General features: G+C 31.3%; 1 protein-coding gene across 3 annotated transcripts in view; it reads left to right on the forward strand.

Annotated features, from left to right (window-relative positions):
• Positions 1-23,531, forward strand: part of LOC130675558 (hemicentin-2-like) — a 635,075-nt gene that overhangs the window by 326,106 nt on the left and 285,438 nt on the right. For all 3 annotated transcript variants that reach the window (XR_008991309.1, XM_057481317.1, XM_057481316.1), the window contains exon 3: positions 22,795-23,006. Coding sequence is in view for 2 of the 3 variants with exons in the window: in XM_057481317.1 (XP_057337300.1) it covers positions 22,795-23,006 (212 nt within the window). In the remaining variant the exon portion in view is untranslated. The remainder of the gene's footprint in view (positions 1-22,794; positions 23,007-23,531) is intronic.

Here is a 23,531-nt window from a genome sequence, read left to right on the forward strand (position 1 = left end):
ACATGTGGGGAAATATGCGTTGTTTAGCGCGTTGTTGACGATTATCGTCAGTGCCAATATTAGAGAGGCTGGTGGGTGTTTACGAACTATTGCAGGTACTTCATCAAGACCACTTGATGTCTTATTTGGTAATTTACTCAGGATTTTGGTCAGTGATATAGTGTTGCAGAAGCTTAGTAGCTAGTTCTCAATTTGTTTTCGATAAGAGGCTTTATTTTTATCGTCAAATGATGTGAGTGATATCTTATTTGCTTCAGCTTTCCTTTTATTTCATCAGCAGCTTTGTCAACAATTCTTCGTAATGGAGTGCCAGAACTGAGGTAACGGGGTGAGTTTATTTTTTGGTAGTGTTCTCCAATTATGTTCAGTATATCTATTGGGTCTGATATTGTCATTGCGTTGTTTGCTTTGTCTATTCTTGCTTTAGAGCGACCAACTGAAATAGGTGTAATTAGATTAGAATTTACTTCTAATGTCTGGCTTTCGATGTGCATAGTTTTCCGTGATCGTAGCATTCTGTTAATTTTAGGAAAGAATGCGTTTAGGTCTCTATGGTTTATTTGCCTCAGCTGATTACTTCAGTCTGGAGTTTAAGTACTTGTGGATGCTGTCACGTTTTTTAATTGTCGGGACTGTTAGGGCTATTGTTCTTTTGATTGCATTGTTTATGGGCTCAATGTTCTCATCAATCTCCTCAGTAGTAAGGTTTTTATCTTCTGGTGGCAGTGAAGTATACTCTTTGTTGAGAACTTTGGTAAATTTTGTCCATTTTGTTGCTTTATAATTGTATCTTGGCTTGTCTATATTATGTCGGCTTATACTTATCTGTATCGAGAAGATGAGAGCCCTATGATCGCTATCATAGTCAGCTGTCTTTATTTTATTGTTAGTTAAATTTTGTAAGTTTAGGCTAGTGACGCAGCAGTCCAGGTAAGATTGGCTTGGCATGTATGATGGTTCATTAGCGGGATAGATTTTAGCTCTGTATATTGATGCTGATTTCTTCTCTCATTTGATTAAGTATTTACCTCTCTTATTGAGTTAGGAGTCACCCCAGTCAAGCCTTCTTGCATTGAGATCTCCAGCAATGAGATATGGGTTATTCGGATTCTCCAGTTTTAATTTGAGGCAGAGTTCGTCGAGCTCGTCCGTGAATGCTTTTTTGTTGTCCGGTGCGGTATATAGGCTTATTATGAATGTCGTGATGTCTGGATCGGTTGGGTCTGTTACGTAGATTATTGTATACTCCAGTGTCTTGTTATGCGCTGTTGAAGGATGAGTTATTATCTGGTAATTCAAATTGTTTTTAATTATTATGACAGTCCCTCCGCCTTGCTTGGCTTTGGGTCTATAAGTCGTGATGATGTTGTAGTCTCGAAGCGTGTATTTGTGTGCGTCTTTTAGTTTAGTCTCACTGACGAGAACAATATTAGGGTCGTACTGAATGATTCTGGATGTCAGTTCGTCTTCTTTTATTAGTTTGTATGGTTTTACATTTATTGCCATGATTTTTAGTATTTGTTGATGATATGACGGTGTAATGGTAATATTAGTCTGCTGCTGGTGTTGCGTTGTTGGCTGTGGGTCCATTATGGGAAGCCAAGATAATTGTATAAGAAGTCCAGTCGCTGAGAGTTCTGTCAACTCTCTGTAGTCTCGTGTTTATTGACCGTATTTCTTTGGTAAGATTTAAGAATTCTCTATGTAATTCTTCTGCCCATGCTGGTGGTTCCAGGACGTTGAATGTCGGCAGCTGGTGTGGCCTTTGACTATGGGCTTCATCGATTGAGTTAGTAAATGCGGGGCCTGTTACTGCTCTTCTATAAGAGATATCTGGTTGTGTCAGTTTGTTAGTCGCTGCATAAATTTTGTTCAGTCTCTCTTGCTCCGTTTCTCTGTTCCTTTGTGTTTGCTTAAGTCTCTGCTCGTTTGCTAATTTTAGGTACAGGCATCCTTGATAGGAAGCTAGATGACCAGTTCCTTTACAATTAGCACATGTTAGTTTGGATTTTTCATCGGCTGCCGTTACCGTGCATTCGTCCTTTAGGTGATTTTTTCCACATTTGACACACCTGTAATTCATGTCGCAATTAGCGTAAGTGAACCCAACTCGTTGGCATCTTTTACACTGGAGTATTTTTGGTTTGCGCAGTCTCTCCTATTTAACTCTCTGACAAGCTAACCTTTTGACTTGGGTGAGGTATTTAGTAGAATTCATAGAAATCTATCATTTGCATTTGTCCTCATGGTGGAATTTTCAGAGAATTTTGCCATAATCTACCATAATTCATCGAGTAGGTTCCAAAAATACCATTGGTTCAAAAGTTTATATATGTGTTTATATATATATTAGGGTGGTCCTTATTTTGGACATTTTTGAATTTTTATGCTCCCAGAGACTTATGTGGTTCGAAATAAATGAAAAAAAATATCCTCAAAGTTTCAGATCTCTATCTCAATTTTAACCCGTGCCGCACAGCAATATAAGTTTCCCATTTAAATAACACGGGGTTTTTGGCATTGAACAATTAATTTTTTATTCCGGCTAAAGTAATTGTTCGAAAAATTTGAAACTCTGTAGACTTTATCCTTATATCAGCAGCTGCTCCTCAGAATTTTTACAGATTTTCAGCTACTATAATTTTGGGGGTACAACATGATCAAAAAAATAGAAAAAAAAATTTTTTATTTCTATATAAAATTTTTTTCAATACCATATCAAATCACTGCATGCTTATCAGATGTTCTTACTTTTTTCCATTCTCGCACCCAATTGGGTGAACAGCATATCTTTGTTGCACTAATACAGTAATCAGGAGCTTTGGATGAGTTTTTCTTATGAACAAACGAAAATTTTCAAAAATCAAAGCGCACTTCGCTAAGTAAGACAATAGTGCGTTAATGTGCAGTAGAGTGTATCTTAAAAGGATTTTTCGAATTTATTACGATCACCTCTCAAAATAGTTTCAATTACAACAGAAAAAATTCCCTTAAAGTTTAAGCTCTTAATTCTAACGGGAAGAGTTACCGCAAAATTTTTTTTGTGATTTTTTCAAGAAGTATTTTTGTTTATGTTATTTGACTTTGTGTCTTTTTCAAAAATACATAATGCATTCAATTAATATCAGAGATCGTTATATCTATGCCGTATGTCTTAGTTTAACATTTAGTAAATATAATCAATAAATTAAATTTCTTTCAATATTTGCTTAAATGAGTTTGTCACCTTTGAGTTTATTATTTGTTTTAAGCATTAAATAATAAACAAAATGTTAGAAGTTTTGTGTATCATAATATCGAAATAATTATTTATTTACAATTTTTTAACTATAATAAATTATTAATAAAATAGATGTCTTTGATAAATAAATATAATAAACTTAAAAAATCACAAAAACAAAATTTGCGGCACGTTGTCCCGTTGGAATTAAGAGCTCAAACTTTGAGGGAATTTTTTTCTGTCGTAATTGAAACCGTTTGTGAGATGATCGTAATAAATTCAAAAAATTATTTTAAGGAACACTTTACTGCACACTAATGCAAAGTTCCTGATTACTGTATTAGTGCAACAAAAATATACCGTTCATCCACTTAGGTGCAAGAATAAAAAAAAGTAAGAACTTCTGATAAGCATGCAGGCTGATTTAATATGCTATTTGAAAAAAATTTTAGCTAAAAATAAGAAAAATAATTTTTTTCTTTTTTTTCATCATGCTGTATCCCCAAAATTATAGTAGCTGAAAATCTGTAGAAATTTTGAGGAGTAGCTGCTGATATAAGGATAAAGTCTACAGAGTTTCAAATTTTTCGAACAATTACTTTAGCCGGAATAAAAAATTAATTGTTCAATGCCAAAAACCCCATGTTATTTAAATGGGAAACTTACATCGCTGTGCGGCACGGGTTAAAATTTAGATAGAGACCTGAAACTTTGAGGATATTTTTTTTTATTCATTTCGAACCACATAAGCTTCTGGGAGCATTAAAATTCGAAAATGTCCAAAATAAGGACCACCCTAATATATATATATATAACGGGTTTTTCACCACCGGGGATCTACTGAGTGACGTCCGAATACACTTACGATTATTGGCAACCTTGTTTAACAATTATTAAGTTGGGCGCCAGGTGATTTTATAATCACCAATAAACAATTATCAAAATCGGCTCAGGGTAGTGGATCGGGGAAAGGTCAGGCACTTAAGATTACGATAAATTATTGATCAGAATTACAAAAACAATTAGTAGTCGTATATTAAACCCAAATAATTAATCGGTATCACAAAAATAATCGGTTACACACAAAATATAAATGCCGTTGTCGGCTTGACTCGATATAAACAAAATTATCGAAAAAAAACGTAGTTTCATTTTTAACCAATCAAAGACGTGCTTTCTTACGTCCATCCAAAAGTTCCCATTTAATACAATTAAATGGGTCAAAAACCGCATCAAAATCAATACACTTGTAATGTTTTCTCTACGGATCTTGACTCATTTGAGAAGATTCGATGGGAACTCTTGGAAAGGGACCATGAGTTGCAAAAATAATATTCTGAAGACGATAAAATAATTTTTTATATTTTTACTTATTATGAAATCAAATATTGATTCTCAATCAACATTTTTCTCTACTATTACCACGTCATTATCAAAAATGGAATAAAAATCACTTTTATTTTTTATTTTTTTGTTGTTCATCTCTTTAACTTCCCGCTACGAAAATTGTAAATTTTCAAAAATTCGATAAGTCATTGATTTCATGCCAACTTTTAAAAATCGAGTTTTCATTAAATATCGGTGTTTGAAGGTCCTAGGATGCTATTCTGACATTTTCTGAGAGATTCATACAAAGTTTAACTTTTTTCGAGCTTGAAGAGCTCGAACATGCATGTACAATAATGTTTTTAATCTCGTTGAGCTCGAAAACAGCGAGAAATTTTTGGGCTGGCCCACAGGGTCTTCTGGTTTCCATATTTTTAAAATTCTTTTTTTGTTAAATTAAGCATACGAATTATTTGCGGTCTGTATACTTCCATATGAAACTTTCAATACCACCGTTAGAAAATAATACTACATTCATAACTTTATGAATTTTTATAGAAAAGAAAAGAGTCTTCGGAAAAAAATAATATCTTGATAGTGAAATAATTTATGTAAAGTAAGCAAATTATAAATACGTTTCAGTCATTGACACCAGATTTTGAAAAAAATAATTAAGTGACGAAGCTTAATGAAAGAATATTTAAAAATAAAATGCAACATAATTACAATATTAGGGTGTTTGTGTAGTGCAACAAATATACTTTTAACCACTCTCATAATAGTTGAAGCCTTTAAGTTGGAATCAATATCCCAGGTAACTGTTAGTCAACAACCATTTGAATTGCATTCGTATCTACAAATATAGTTATCCCAGCATGTATCTAGATATGTTATGATGAAAAGCTCATGGGACAATATACTAACGAGAACTACGCTATCAACGAGTCCCGTGTGGCATCGTTACCCAAAATTTCTACATACTTGCTGAGTTGCATATTTGAGCTGAATATTCTAAACTATAAAATACAATGAAAAGTTATATTCTGATCAATAGGCTGAAAATTATATTTTTCTACCCTTGCTGACATTCCAATAACCAGAATAAAAAATTTTTTTTACCATAGAAATTCCGACAGTTATGTTTTATTGCTTTTTTATTCAATTATTGATATGATTTTTCTGTTTTTTTTAAATTAATGAAAACTATTATTGATAAAAACTTTTATTCATTTTTATTACAATTTTATATAAGAATAATTCAATACTTGTATATCAAGTATTTGACAGTTTTCTGAGAATATTAAATAAATCAAATAAAAAAAAAAAATAAAATGGAGTATGAAAAGTACTTTTTTATGATGATTAAATTGTTATTGATCGACTGAGAGCTGTCTATCTGTGGTTACTTAAGTAATTACTTTGTCGCGTAAATTTTTCTAAATTAATGACTTCAGATAAAAAAAAAACTTTTTTTTTATTTCATCCGGTGATCACTGACGAAAAAAAAGTAATAGTAAATTTATATACAGGTATTTTTATCCGGAATACTCCCTAGTAACAATTTCCGCTAGTTATTTTTTTTCTATTTTACTTTATTTGTATTTTACTTTTACTTCTTTTTCGAAGGGTATAAAAACGAACGAAATACTCGTCCAGGAGGTTCAAACCCGGATAAAGGAAATAGAAGCGAAGTGGTTGGAATGGATTTAGTCAGGACAAAGCGTTTAACGTAAACCATCAAAGTGTCGAACGTCCTTTGGCTTCCTTACATAAACTATATCTATATGTACTATGTAGGGTACTCATCAATTTTGTCATCAGATGCGATAATCGAAGTCCATTTCATGACAAAAGTACGGTCAGATCATTTCTTTAAATTCGAAAATCGTCAATCGTGATTGAGCCGATGTTCATTGTTTTTTAACTTCCCGCTAAGAAAATCGACGATTTTCGAAAAATTGGGAAGTTATTGTTTTCACCCCGATTCGCGAAAATCGAAATTTCATCAGATGTCGACGTTTTGAGGTCCTAGGAAGCTATTCTGACTATTTTCAGAATGATGTCCGAGTGTCTGTATGTATGTATGTGTGTGTGTGTGTGTGTGTGTGTGTGTGTGTGTGTGTGTGTGTGTGTGTGTGTGTGTGTGTGTGTGTATTTGTGTATGTATGTGTGTGACCGGTCTATATCTTTTTAACTAATGAACCGATTTGTCTATAAGGCTATCTATATTTTTCTCAGTTTATCTATAAATTGTCTTATTGAGAAGGTTAATTGTAAGTTTAGGTTTCACTATATTTAACAGGGGTTATCAGATATTTTCGGCTGAGTTTTTTTCGGAAACAAAATCTCTAAATACAAAATACAGACCGCACATTGATGCACTACTGTCTTATCTAGCGAAGTGCGCTTACATTATTTGACAATATTTATTTGTTTAAGAAAAAAACTCGGCCAAAGTTTCCATTTACTGCACAAGTGCAACAAAGATAGTACCATTCGTGGACTTGAGTGTAATAGAGAGAGAAGTACGAACCCCGAAAAATTGCGAATTTTTTTCCGAAAAAATCAATCCTTGCCCCTAATACACTTTACGGTTGTTTTTGTCCAATTTCATTCAACTTCTGAGCTTTTGAAAACAATCCAAAAAAACTTCAGCGCAAAGTCATAAAAAATAAGCAAAATTTAGAAATTTTTTTATATTCAATCGAAAAAAAAAAATACAAAGGAAAGTCGGCACAAAGTAGGAATAGCGGGGTTAAATACTGTCTTGGTTGAAGTTTTTTTTGAGACAAAAAATTGAGAATCGGAGATTTCGGACTTCGAAAAAATAACGGTTTTATTGAAAAAACTGAAATATTTCATATATCGAGACTTCCGAAAAATTTTTTGTGTTTTTTTCTGAAAACTACATTTAAAACCACAAATTTTGAAAAAAAAAAAGTGCCGAATGATTTATTTTTGAGAAAGTTATAGCAATTTAAAAAAAAAGAGCGGTTTTTTTAAAAAATTCGTAACTTTTTTTGGGTTGGGTAAAAAAATCTGAAAAAATTCAGAAAAATGTCTTTGGTAGGATAAAAAATGATAAAAAAGTTTCAGCGAAATCGAAGGGGGTCGGTTCAAAACCTCGGTGATTTGACATCGAATGCCCCATATATCTTTCTAATTTCAGATAAAAACAAATCTAATGCAACAAGAGCTTATATAAATATTTATACTTTTGATTACGTTAAAAAAATTTTTTTTTTCATGATGATTTTCGCCTGAAATTTTTAATATGTGTTAAAATAACACACTTGGTTTTAGAGTGTAATAGCTTTTAAATATAAAATAGAGGTTATTGAATATGATACTAACACAACTTGTAAAGAAAGAAAAAAATTATGAGTGACTTGAAATTACGGCCTAACAACCTTAAAAATTTTCTATAAGGCAACATGACTAAACTGTACTCAACGATGATTTTTAGTCATTAAATATTTAAAAAATAATTCATCGTCATAAATATTAGCATATTCCTGTATCATTTTAGTAATTACATAATAATACGTATTTGTTTTTAAATAAAAAAGTGCGTGATAGAGAAGAATGAAAAGTTCGGTGGCTTCTAAGTGTCTTAAATAAGTCACACATGTTTATATGATGGCCATAAAAACCGAGGTATACCCCGTCATTGTATCCAACAGTTGCGTGGTTACCGGTTTTTTCCCTCGATAAAAACACGCGAGCTTCCCTTATTTATATGCAAATGGAAAAATGGCAATCGGGCTACAAGGCCATTTATGTAGGGTGTACTTTCACAGTCACAGTAAACAATACAAAGAAAAAAATCTAAGGAAGAAATCCTGAATCTTACTATTTTCTTACAATAAACTAAAATATACAAACAAAAATCTTACTTCTAAATTACTACATAAGCGTATTACATTTTTATTTATAACAGTAATAAATATAAATAATTTGATATTTCATTATGTTAAATAAATAACAAATTTTTAAATAACGACTGAGATAACATATTTTGATGTTATTTTATGAAAAATTTGGAAAAAGATTGACCTCATGAGTCACCTTTGAAATGTTCTTTTTAAATTTCAAAAATAAAAAAAAAAAAAAATCTGGGCGACAGTTGTCCCTACGGGCCAGCTCCCAAACTTCCCGCTGTTTTCGAGCTCGAGAAGCTCGGAAACATTATTGTGAATACAGAAGTGCAAAAGTAAACTTAATTTATGATTTTTCACAATCTTACATTACATCCAGTGGGCTATTCATGTAACGATCTTAAAAGTCACTAATCTAAGTCTGAGAAACTCTTCGATTATGTCAAGTACATTTAAACAATATCAAATAATATCATACAACAAAAACTAGTCTACACAAACACACTCACTTCCATCGAAAAATGATGAGGAACGATTTTTCGAACCCTATGAGTGGCTTACACTTTTTTCTCTATTACACTCAAGTCCACGAACGGTACTATCTTTATTGCACTTGCACATGAAATGGAAACTTTTGCCAAGTTTTTCTTAAACAAACGAGTATTGTCAAAAAATTAAAACGCACTTCGCTAAATTAGACAGTAGCGCATCAAAATGCAGTCTATAATTTGTATTAATAGAGATTTTGTTTCCGGAAAAACCCAGCTGAAAATATCTGAGAACCCCTCCCATACAGGAAAATACGACGGGGCCAGATATGGGCCACGCTTGGCGCAATGCTGTCGATCTCTGGCCCATGCTTGTAAACCCGCTTTGGCCCAGCTTTGGTAAAAGTCTGGGATGATAACAGGGTGCCAGGCTTGGTTGTTACCATTGGCCCAGGCATCATTGCCAAGGCTGGCCCATGCTTGTTTGCCAGACCTGGCCCATGCTTGCTTGCCAGACTTGGCCCATGCATCGACAAAACAAATAAATTTAATTTAAAAAGAAATTTTATTATTATTATCCTAATAGAGTTTGTGATCATTAACGTTTAAACTATTTAAGTGAGGTAAATGACGTGAAAAAACTCGGTGAAAATTCTGCTGGGCTCTGGGCGCGAACTGCCGTCCTTCTAATCGCTAGGTTTGAACGGTAGCTACTGAACGAACCTACTAATGTTGAACTGAAACTTTTATATGTTGTACTTAGTCATTTTACTACAACCACTTGGTTTTATGAAATATAAAGAGCAATTAAATAAATATTTTCGATTCAGAAAAAAAATAATAATTTCGTATTATTTTTATTATAATTACAAAATTTTTAAAAATAAAATTTATTAAATTTAATTGATTATTTATCAAGAACCCAGTTGAATTATCTTGCTCTACCACCAATATTGAAAATAACATTTATTATAAAAATTCATGAGTTATTTCTTACTTAAATTAATTTTTATAACTAAAATTATAAAATTACGGTTGTTGATTGCAAAGAACAACGAACTAAAAAATATTTCCATTATTAGTTGTAAATAATTTAATCGCAATATTATAATATTTATTAATTAAAACTTATTTTAATTCAAAAATAAATAATTATTAATTTAAAAAACCATAATAATGAGGTAATTGAATAATTAATAACAAACGTGGGTTAACCAATTCTGGCCCAAGGATGGGGAACTACAGGTATAGCCGAACTTGGATAATCCTACCTCGGCCCAAATCTGGCTTGCCATTGAATGATCAAGGCAGGGGAACCTATTCTTGGCTTAAATTCTGGTAATCATTGGTTCGGCCAAGGCTAGGTTACCCAGTGCCGAGCCAAGGAGGGCCCCTTCGTTCAACTCTGGCAGCTCCTGCATGGAGTGCAGTGGGCTGGCCCTCACGAGGTCCGTGATTCGAGTACTGAACGAACGTGAGTTTTTTTTTTCTCGGCCGATATGCATAATAATTTACATATAATTTTATTTTTTATTTAATTATATACATTTTTTTTTCCTGGCAAACCTAATCAACACAAATTACCTGGATGTAAGAAAATATTATAAAATGACTTTTCATAAAAAATGGGTTATTCAGTCTAAGCCCGTGTTAGGTTTACCACTCAACGGCCAAGGCTAGGTCATTCAGTCTTGGCCCATGTTAGGGTTACCATCCAACGGCCGAGGTTAGGTTACGCAAACTTGGCCCAAGTTAGGGTGACTTTAGGCTTTGCCAAAGCTAGGTTATTCAGTCTTGGCCCAAGCCTGGGTAATCATTGGAATGGCCAAGACTAATTACCCAGTTATGGCCCGGGCATGGGACAGTGTAGGTTTGCCAAGATGGGCTTCCCAATAATGTCCCAGGCATGGCCCCGTCGTTCAACTCTGGGGCTTCCTGTATGGGCTGTTAAAATGTCGAGATCTATTGAAAACAAAAGTTACAAAAAGTGAAGCGAAATCAATAACTTGTCTGTATTGAGAATTTTAAATTTCAATAGCAGAAAGTTGAAAAACAAATATTTTTATTGATGCATATTTTTATAGAAATTCTGAAATCTAATATTTTCACTGGCAAAACTTTTCTGAGTACTTGAAAAATTAAGAAGATTTAAAGAAGTCGGTGTGGAGTTTTCTTTAGATAAGCTCAACATTATCCAGTAGCAGCAAAAAGAAAAACATTGAAATGTATACGTGCTTTTTCGTAATTCGAGTGGATCAAGAATATACATTATATATTAGGGTGTTTCATATTTAGGCGATATTTTTGTTTTTTCTGTCCTACCTGAAAAACTAACAATTTATAGAACAAAAAAAATATTCCCGCTTGAACAAAAATTTTGAGTCAATTAAAGACTTAGCGCATCGAAAAATTCGATATCCCATTTAAATAACATGGGAAAAAAAAATTTTTTTTAGTTAGGAATTATTTTCCTCGGCAATGGCTTATTGTACGAATAAGCCCAGTATACAGTTTTGTCGGGAATTTAACGCTCTACAAAAAAAGTCTCTTATCATTATTTGATAAATCCATCTGTTCAAAAGTTATTGGACCTCGAAGTCAAGTTAAAGTAAATTTCGAGATCTTTTTACTTTTTCGGCGAAACTATCGGACTTATCATAAAATGTCATAGAGCCTTTTTGTAGACAATTTCATTTCCTACAAATTATATCTGATAATTTTTTATTTTAATTCTGCATTGTTTTCTACTTATTTCCATTTTAATGCCAAGCGCCTAAAAAAATAGTGTTCTGATCGATTTTAAGAGTTTGGCATTAAAATGGAAATAACTAGAAAGCAGTTGAAAAATTACAGTTTAGTATAGTAGTAAAGCACTCCGAGTCTGCACTGTAAAAATTACATTTTTTATCAGTAAATTTTACAGAAATAACAAATATTACAGTTTCAAACTCGATATTATTGATTAAACTGTAAAATTTTCTGCTTAAAATTGTATTAATTTTATTACTATAACAAATTTATAAAATTATAGTTTAAGCTTTAATGTTTAAAGATTTTTGCCCGGAAGGCCTATTTTTACTGTAGAAACTGTAATTTTTCAACTGCTCTTTTTTCCGTGTGTTTTAAATTTCTAGTCTATCTGTCTTTTTGTTCAGAAACGGAGGAATTTCAATTCTAAACGCCCTCGCAAATTCTCCTAAGAAAAAATTTGCGATAGTTTATTTTTAATAGAAATTCCATTCATTTTCTCGTGATGTAATCAATATTCATTTGAAATTTAAAATTAGTAGGTCTTTTGTCCTAAAATTGGGTAAGGTGAAATTTTCGATGGTTTCACAAACCACTGTAAGAGTGGATCTTCTAAAAAAAAAATCGGTCTGTCAGTTGACCCTGCGGGCCAGCCCCAAATCTTCCTGCTGTTTTCGAGCTCAAGAACCTCGAAAACATTATTGTGAATACATTTTCGAGCTCTTCAGGCTCGAAAATACGTTTGTATGCTGTTGTTTTCGAAAAAAAACGTTTTTCACCATTTTTTCTCCAACGATATCTCTCAAACAAATAAACCGATTGAGACGGTTGAGGTGGCAATCGACGCGTTTTATCAAGTTCTAAACCTGATCAAATTTTGAATTCGATTTATCGAGACGTTTTTGAGATATTTCAGCAAAAATAAAAAATTTTTTTTTTTTTAATTCTTTCGACAACGGTTTCTCTTGAACGAATGAACCGATTTTGATGGTTGAGGTGGCATTCGACGCGGCTTATAAAGCTCTAGAGCCCAGTCTTTTTTGGCACTAATCCATCGAGCACATTAAAAGTTATCCAAAAAAAACATTTTTTAAAAAATTTTATCTTTGGAATATCTCTGAACAAGCCCTACCGATCAACATAATTTTCTCACGGCTTCAAGATATTGACAATCCACGTCGAATGACACCTTAAAGTTCAAATCGGTTCATCCGTTCAAAAGATACAGGTATTTACATACGTATTTACATACGTACGTACATACGTACGTACATACATACATACATACACTCGGACATCATCTTGAAATTAGTCAGAATAGCTTCCTAGGACCTCAAAACGTCGACATCTGATGGAAATTTGATTTTCGTAAATCGGACCGAAACCAATAATTACCCGAATTTTTGAAAATTTACAATTTTCTTAGCGGGAAGTTAAAAATTGATTTCCGCGGATCATTAATAATATTCATTTGGGATTTCAACTTTCGGTTAAAGAACATGAATATTTACAGTTTTAACGCCCCCACAAACTCCATGAGAGTCGGTTTCCTAAAAAAGTTTACACTATATTGATTTCCTCGAATCGTAGGTTATATTCATTTTAAATTTTAAGTTTGTAAGTCATTCGGTTAGAAAACTTAAAATTTTGCATTTATACACCCCTGCAAACCCCTATAAGAGTCGACTATCTAAAAAAAAAAATTGCATGCCATTTGTTTTCTCGTATCGTAGATAATATTTATGTCAATTTCAAGTCTGTAGATTTTTTGGCCAAAAAACGTGACTATTTTTATTTCAACTTTCCAATAAAAATATTCATTTTTTATTTTAAATTACACGCGACTTTCTAAAATTCGATAAAAATAGAAAAAACGATCTTTATGACTGTACGGCGCTTAATACATCTAATTTGATATTTTTCTCTGAAAGCTGAAACTTTCTCTCATAAAATATGTAATTTTTACGATGTGCATATTTTTTTTTTAACAATATTGAATAAATTATAAACTCTCTATTAAAAAACTTCAATTATTGTACTTTTTGAGGATGTTGATATATTTTTAATACAAGCATATCCTAGGCTATCAATAATAGGTGAGACAGTGTGAAATGCTTGTATGCCTTTAACCGTATTTGACTTTAAGTATCGTACGTCTAAAACATTCTTTCTCTGTAAGTACTTATCATTCGTTATGAGAGTGAAATCAACGCCGGTAAAATTTTTAGTAGCCCAGATGTATAAACCTTGTAGTGTAAGGATATGTTGTCTGGTATATATCTACAGTGAAGCTTTGGCATTAAAAATTATCATCAAATTTTTTTTCACGGTCCAGCGTCGAAACTTAAAGTTTCAATGTCTGTACAGCCAGTCAAAACAAGCTAATTTCAATCCGAAACCGCGATTAAATATAGGCAACTGTGTAAGCTGCGAATGCCTTCAGTCAGCGGGCAGAAACATATGTGTTTCGTCCCTTGGAAAGAAAGAAGTAATATTTCGGCCCGCTGGCGAAAGGCATTCGTAATATGAACTCTGATACTTTTCTACTGATTAATAGTAATTTCAGACTATTAATTTTATTTGCGTAAATGACAATTCTTTGTGATCAAGTTTCATAAAAATTATTGCAAATAATCAATAGTATTTTTAGTTTTTGCTTAATTATAAATTGTAAATCACAATTTACGCATACGCAAATAGTTGATAGCATCATTGATCTTAAATTAACATGTTTTTGAGTGGCTGCTGACACTGAAACTTGAAGTTCCAATGCAGGTAATCATGAAATACACAGTGTGTAATACGAGATGAAACACAACATCAGACTGCGGGTAATGTCAGCTTTCACCTAAGGTTCGGGCAGCAAACTTCATCCTCGTCTGAAATAGTTTTGTTTCCTTCCTTGTCACACAATTACAGCTTGATAAAACTATAAAATCAATGACATGAATTTAAACAATTTTTAATTGTGCTTAAACAAAATATATGCACATCGTGAAAATGACGTAGTGTATAAAAAAATGTTTCAGCTTTTACAAAAAAATATCAAACCAAAGCACCGCACTGTCATAAAAATCGCTTCTCTACTTGAATCGAATTTTTAAAGGTCTTCTGTAACTTAAAATAAAATAACAATGATTTTTACTGAAAAGCTGAGAATTTCTCCAAACAAAAACTGTCATGTTCTCATTATTGTAGAATGTTTTTCTACTTTAAAAAAATTATTGAAAAAGTTTAAAAAAAAAAATTTTTCTAAAATTAAAAAAATTGTAACTTTGAAACGGTTACATATTAAGAAGTTAAATTTTCAAAGAATTTTCAACTTCCCGCTAAGAAAATTGAAAATTTTCAAAAAAAAGAGACGTTATTGGATTTGGTCCGATTTTAGGAAATCGAGTTTTGACCAGATCTCGACGTTTTAGGGTCCTAGGAAGCCGTCCTGATTATTTTCAAGAGGATGTCCGAGTGTATGTATGCGTGTACGTACGTACATACCTATGTACGTAGTCTGTATGTAAATATTCTGTAACTTTTGAAAGGATAAACCGATTTTGATCTCCCAGGTAGCATTCGTTGCAACTTATGAATTCCTACAAGCTGTGAAAAATTGAGCATGATCGGTCAACCCATACTAAGTTTGGAAATCGGCCCTTGATCGGGCCATTACTGGGCCAAGAATGTCGATTAATGGCTCAGCAATGGCAATTTTCGTATGACTGTCGTTTCTTTTACGGGAAGTCATATTCTAATATGAAATCAGTAGTGCCATAACATATACAGTCAAAAATTTCAATAAAAGCTCACTTCGAATCGACTACACTATCTTGATAAAAAATTAAACGGTTTCTGGTAACTAACCAGGATTGAGCCATTACTAATTAACAATGCTTGGCCGAGCGACGGCAGTCAGACATCGGCCAACCTACGGCATTTTTTCCATTAACGGTGACTTTATATGGGAAGTGCGTTCGGAGATATTAAAAAAATAAAATTTCTTCAACAATGTTTTTTTTAGATAACTTGTAATGTGCTCGATGGATTGATTTCAATATCTAATCAGTTTGAAAACTTTATAAGCCGCGCCGAACGTCACCTCAACCATCACAATCAGTTCATTCTTTCAAGAGAAACCGTCGTCGAAAGAATTGAAAAAAAAATTTTTTTTTAGTTTTTTTGGAATTTTTCAAAAACGACAAGATTAATCAATTCCAAAATCTGATCAGCTTTAAAACTTAATATAACGCGTCGATTGCCACCTCAACCATCTCAATCCATCAATTCGTTCAAGAGATATCGTCGAAAGAAATGGTAGAAATAGTTTTTTCGCGAATATCTTTGGAACGACTGCATTAATCATTCTAAAAAAATTATATTTGCTCGAAAACTCAATAATACGCACTGATAGCTAGATTGAACATCAAAATCTGTCAATTAGTTTAAAAGACATCAACGACGAAGAGTTGAAAAAATAACATTTTAGGTCATTTTCCCCGGATAAATCATGATAGAATGTACTATAATACGTTTGAGTTTGCTCCATGAGCTCGAAAAGAGCAGAAAGTTTTGGGACTGGCCCGAAGGGCCAAACGATGCCCAGATCTTTTTGTTCGGTGAGGGTCACCCCGTAAAAATAACTTTATTTGGTAGAATGACCTACATATGCATACATACATCTATTTCTAGTAGTTCAACGTCAACTTTTACTATCACAGCATTAATGCCACTTACTCATTTCTAACGTTATATCAACAAGAAATTGTTCTAGAGATAAATTATTTTCCAGGTGGTTGTGAAAATATGAATCAAATGAGTAAATTATATATTAGAAATATAAAAATAATATGAACAAAGAGATTTATGGATACTTAAATGTTTTTTTATTCTTTAGTTTACTTCTTTATAGTGGAATATTCCATCATTAAAAATTTATATATTCGCTGAATGATGTACATATATATATATATATATATATATATATATATATTAGAGTGTCTCAAAAAATCGACTTTTTTTTTTTTTCTTGAAGAACATTGAAAAATCGACAGAGTATCTCTAGACAAAGACCCTGTTAAAATATGAGACCTTAATATTAATATTTAATGGTGGCGATTCACGATTTTCTATTTTCCATTTAAATAACATGGGAAAAAAAAAAAATTTAATTTTGGAATTTTATACCTCGGCGATGGCTTATTGAACAGATAAGTTCAAGATATATTTTTGTAGGGAATTGAACGCTCTACAAAAAAAGTCTCTTATCATTTTTTGATAAATCCATCTGTTGAAAAGTTATTGGAGCTCGAAGTCAAGTTAGAGTAAATTTCGAGATCTTTTTACTTTTCCGGCGAAACTATCGGACTTATCATAAAATGTCATGAGATCTTTTTTGTAGACAACTTTATTTCCTACAAATTATCATAAATAAATTTTTTTCAAATTCTGCATTTTTTTCTAGTTGTTTCCATTTTAATGCCAAGCTCTTAAAATCGATCAGAACACTACTTTTTTAGAAGATTGGCATTAAAATGGAAATAACTAGAAAAAAATGCAGAATTTGAAAAAAATTTATCAATGATAATTTGTAGGAAATAAAATTGTCTTCAAAAAAGATCTCACGACATTTTATGATAAGTCCGATAGTTTCGCCGGAAAAGTAAAAAGATCTCGAAATTTACTCTAACTTGACTTCGAGCTCTAATAACTTTTAAACAAATGGATTTATCAAAAAATGATAAAAGACTTTTTTTGTAGAGCGTTCAATTCCCTACAAAAATATATCTTGAACTTATCTGTTCAATGAGCCATCGCCGAGGTATAAAATTCCAAAATTAAATTTTTTTTTTTCCCATGTTATTTAAATGGAAAATAGAAAATCGTGAATCGCCACCATTAAATATTAATATTAAGGTCTCATATTTTAACAGGGTCTTTGTCTAGAGATACTCTGTCGATTTTTCAATGTTCTTCAAGAAAAAAAAAAAAGTCGATTTTTTGAGACACTCTAATATATATATAATCATATATATATATATATATATATGAACTTAAATTTATAAATTACTTTTATTAAGCGCTGGTGGAAAATAATGTCGTACTCAAAAGAGCTGTTCATAAAGCAAAGACAATCATGATAATAGTAGTATTTTAGAGCAGAAGTCCATCAATAGACACCAAATAGCTGCCGTACGCAGCTGAGTTTCAGTTCGATTCTAGGTATACTGCTAGTAATTACAAATTATGGGTCCCTCTAAACTTGCCCGCTATTCAGACTGAACGTCAATCAATTTCAATCAGTTAACGAGTTCAAGCTAAACTAGAGAATAAATGGAACCAACGATGAAAACAGACGTTAATAGAATGAATACTGAAGATAAAGGATCCATCTATTACTATATATTACAATATTAGTGTTACGGGTATTGTTAAATCCTATAATTATTACACGGAAAGAAATCTTTTTTAAAAATTACCGTTATATTCACTGTAATCGTGAAACATAATTCGGTGCTTTTATTTATTAGCATTTTTGAAATAAAAATTATGAAAAAATTTATTTATTTTGTGATAAACTTCATAAAATTTACCGGAAACCGAATAAAATTTACAGTAGATTACGGTAAAATTTGTTAAAAAAAAGTTAAAAATTATCTCACTTACTGACAAATGATTATTAGGTCGTGCCATTCGTCCCACGATTACCGTGAATATAACGGTAATTTTTAAAGAAAATTTCGTTCAGTGTAGACAAAATAATCATCGAAATAAACAAAAATTCAATATACCACGTGTTACGTTCCCGTAAAATTTGTTGATTATGTATATTGATTACGTATTTTGTCAATCCGTAGAAAAAACAAAGAGTCTACGTAGATGAGAATTGGACTGCCTCGACGTTCCCATAAGAAACCTGACACGCAACACTATTAATTTTATTATATATAATCAATACAGTGTGTAAAGAAAATCACTCTGATTAACAGGGGTTATCAGATATTTTCGGCTGAGTTTTTTTTCGGAAACAAAACCTCTAAATACAAAATACAGACCGCACATTGATGCATTACTGTCTAACCTAGCGAAGTGCGTTTTAATTGTTTGATAATATTTGTTTGTTTAAGAGAAAAACTCGGCCAAAGTTTCCATTTACTGCACAAGTGCAACAAAGATAGTACCATTCGTGGACTTGAGTGTAATAGAGAGAGAAGCACGAACCCTTCTTAAGAGAAAAGATTTTCATTGATAAATGTCCACAAGAAGGGCGATTCAAAAGCATTAAAAAGTATTTAAAATTTTTTTTTCTAGTCGATTTAAATCGTTTCTTTTCATAAGGGCAGTCAGTCTGAGGACCCAGCAGAGATTGGTACTCTGCTGAATCTGATCTGTTGGTCTGTCTTTTTACACTCCATTAATTATTAAATAAGTTCGACAACTAATTTTAAATTAATTAACGTTTCATTTTGGGGTGCCATTTTGCTATTTTGATGAAAATGTTCCGAAACTATAGATTTCAAGCTATAAAATGCTTTTTTTAAAATCTCGATACGATTATTTTTTACAAAGTTAGAACTTTGCATAAATCACTAAAAAATTTATAAAATTTTTCTGTTCCTTTAATTTTTTGCGTTAGTGTAATCCTCAAAAAAAGCAAGCGTCAAAAATTAATTACATTTAAAGAGACACAAATTTAAAATCAAGTCGTAATTCTGAAAATATTGAAATCTGGGGAATAATTGAAGGTATATACAGAAAAAAAAAAAAGAGAACGACGGAAAAGAATAGAGAATAAAAGTAGTCAGTAACACTCATTATGTAATACAATGAAAGTCGATAGATTGTCGGTAATTTTTCTCTTGGGATAAGTACATTCGAGGGAAACCTTGGGTCAGCATATTCTGCCCAAAGGAATCGAAGCGACACATATTGTGAGACGGGTTATGTACTCTCTTTTCGTCTAGACTATCGAGTGCGTGATATACCACGGAGTTAACCAAGTAGCGTGTCTAACAACACTAACCCTAAATATTAACGCAATTCTATGCAAAGAAATACATTGTATTATTATATGACCGCAGTGACCCGGATAAATTATAGTTGCTGCTAAATTCAACACCAATTTTAATATTTATTCAATATCATGTATTTACAGATAAAGTTTTAAGCCCATTAAATCTTGATATTAATCGAAAAATTATTTTCAGTTGACTGATAGTTTTAGAAAAAAACCTACAGTTTTTTCATATGTTCTATCCAAGTTTGGCAGGTGAAGGAAATTTTTAAAAAATTACATTGATTAGGTTATTTATTTTTTTAAATAATTAAAAATTAAAACGATAGGTTGATAGTTTAGGATCAAGTTTATTTAGAAAATGATTAAATCGTGTTTGTAGAAACCCTGATTAAACAAAATGATTAAAAATGATTTCACACGTTAAATGTCCATAAGAGACAGGATTAGAAATGATTTGAAGGATTAAAAAGTATTTAAAATGATTAAAAAACAAATCATTTTAAATCATTTTTAATCATTTTGTTTAATCAGGGAAGTGCACTTATAAGTTCAACTTTCTCGAAAACAACAAATATAAAATAGCGACTTCGAAATAAACATTGAAAAAATTTAAGGCCGAATTTGTTTTTTGTTTGAAGCCATAAATTTATTTTTACAGTAAATAATATGAATTTTGGTATAAATTCGGTTAAGACAGAAAATAAATTAAAAATGTAAGTCCATTAATTTAATCATCAGCATGTTACCGAAGTTAGACTGACAAAGATTTTGTAAATAATCTGTGATATTTTTAGACTGGGAATTAAATATTTGAACATCACACATTCTTGGCAATGCTCAATACATTCATATGCAAATGAACTAAAATAGGTGGACTATTCATATAGCTTGTTTAAATATTGCAAATGAAGAGCAAGCGTCAATAATTTCTAATTCAGCAGTATTTGAATATGTGACGGTATAATCGAGTAATTTATCTAACAAAATTAAAATATTTAATTTATTCTTTTACTATTATTTAGATTTTAAAAGCATAAATGTCAATTACGAAAATTATTTGTCAATCATTAAGTTACTAATCCGGAATGAAATCCTAAAAACTGCAAAATTAATGCACATTTTTTTTAATTATTGTTCATTTTGTCTCATTATTGATTTGAAAGAAGAAACGAGGATTTTGTCTTATTATATTTCATGTTTTTAACCTCAACATAAATATATGTTTCTGTTAATCCAAATTGTAGTACCTGGAAAAAAAAAAAATTTTCTTTATAATAACCATTTGGAAAAATACTAATAAGTGCTAATTAAAGTTAATTAGTTTTCCAATAATGTCTACTAATAGTCACCATTGCACTAATATAATTGATTAATGTTCGTTGCTATTTAAGCTCCCATTATAATTTTTTTACAAATAATTAGTCAAATTTTTTTTTTGTATGCATGGGTATTAATGATAATCAATTTTTAGTGTAAAATAATCGATTCTCAAATTCATCATTTATTAAATTTCGTCGCTTTTTATACTTTGATTATTAAATATAGTTTTCAATACTTCTGAGCGTTATAATGAGTGGAATTTAAACTCACATTTCCATCGTTTAATTAGTAATTAATGTCCGTAAATATTGAAAACTAGTTAAATAATATTATAATCAAGTCACAAGACTTGAATATAAAAGTTTATTTTTCTTTTTTCTGATTAATAGATTAAGATAGTTATTTCATTCTCGTATATATATTTACATCGGTCTAGTCTTTGTATTGACATCTTATTGATAAGAAAAATTATTTGCAACATGACTATCACTAATAGCCTAATTTACTAAATACAGTCACTAATAAAAAATATCAATAATACAAAAGCACTAGAGTTATAAATACTAAATCATTAGGATCTTTTGAGTTATTTTAATTAATCATCATAATATACGATTTAAGGAGGGGGGGTAGGGATTTAAAATTTTTTTTTTTTTTAATTTTTTTTTAAATTTTTTTTCTGAATGAACAATATGTCAAGAATATTGTGTACAAATTTCAAGTCAATCCGAGAAAAACTAACGGAGTTACAGCGTTTCAAACGACCGGCCGTGATACCTGATTCTTATACCTGCCTCTAGTAGAAATCAGCTGCAATTTTCTTTTCTTTTCGCGAATCCCTTTCTCCGTCTGTTGTCTTTTAAAGAATGTAAGCTGATGACTTGATATAAGTATAGAAATTCATGTTTTTTTATCGATGGTTTATTTCAAATTTTCACGTATAAAAAACTTTAAATCGATTTTCCCGAAAACGTCATTTTTGAAGTTAGTGAACATGATAACTCAAAATGTACTGAACCGATCCTTTTGAAAATTTGAACATTACTTCTTCTCATAAATCAACAGGTAACCACGAAGAGTTTTTTTTTTCGATTTTTTGCAGCACTTGGAAGTGAAAAACGTGATTTTAGCTCAAAAAATCGCGGTTAATTTGTTATTAAAAAATAGAAAAAAATGAAAAACAAAAAAAATTTCTTCGTAGTTACCTGTTGATTTATGTGAAGAAGTAATGTTCAAATTTTCAAAAGGATCGGTTCAGTACATTTTGAGTTATCATGTTCACGAACTTCAAAAATGACGTTTTCGGGAAAATCCATTGAAAGTTTTTTATTCGTGAAAATTTGAAATAAACTATCAATCAAAGAATATTAATTTTTATACTTATTTTGAGTCATCAGTTTACATCCTTTGAAAGACACACAGCCAGAGAAAGGGATTCGGAAGAACAAAGAAAATTGCAGCTGATTTCTACTAGGGGTATGTAGGGGCAGGTCGGGCAGGTATAAAAATCAGGTATACCGGCCGGTCATTTGAAACGCTGTAACTCCGTTAGTTTTACTAGGATTGATTTAAAATTTATACACAATATTCTTGACCTATTGTTCATTCAGAAAAAAAATTAAAAAAAAAAATTTTTTTAAATAATTTTAAACCCCCCCCCTTAACTTGACCTGATTTGGAGTATAGTTGTTTTGATAACAAAAAAAAAAATTAATAAATTAATTTCATCATTTATTTTCACTTGTTCAAAATCTATTATATTTTATAGATACAAAAAAATGCAACAATTGTTTTTTTATATTACAGAGTGGATGTTCGAAACAAAGCGTTAAGTGACGCTCTACATACTTCTGATACAAGTGTCTTTGGCCCAAGGGCATACTTCAGGACAACCATTTCACATCCCGCTGTACTTGTGTTGGATGACATTAAAAGGCATGATGCAGCAATATACAGATGCAGAGTGGACTTCCGTCAAGGACAGACGAGAAGCGTACATTATAATTTATCTGTTGTTGGTAAGTGTCAATTAATACTATCCTTATTATTATAATATACAACGGTCCTCTGTAATTGTTTATGTTTATCTATATCTTTATAAGATATTTTTCAAAAAAAGTCCATAATTTATTTTCTGGTTTCCAAGTTGGCCAAATTGGCCATAACTTTTAAAATGAATTATTAATAAAAAGTTTTGATAAAACGATGTATTAACAATAAAAATGGTCTATATTCAATTTTCTTGATATTAATTCTACAAAATTACAAAAATCTTTGGAATATAATATATATATAGGTATATTTGGAATATAATATATATACATAGGTATATCTAAGGAACACGATTTGAAAAAAGTAAAATTGACCTCACGGACTGAATAATCGCGACAAAATAACGAAGCAGTTACTCGATTATATTTTCACGGTATCGATCTACATCCCGACTAGAAATTTTGGTTAGGCAGTGATTAAGCCCGAATAAGGCATGCTAAATTCCAGACTTGCGGCAAGTGAGGCAACCAACTAGTTCGAGATCTCGAAAG

This window comes from Microplitis mediator, chromosome 10 (genome assembly GCF_029852145.1).
Source record: "Microplitis mediator isolate UGA2020A chromosome 10, iyMicMedi2.1, whole genome shotgun sequence".
Classification (NCBI taxonomy): Eukaryota; Metazoa; Arthropoda; class Insecta; order Hymenoptera; family Braconidae; genus Microplitis; species Microplitis mediator.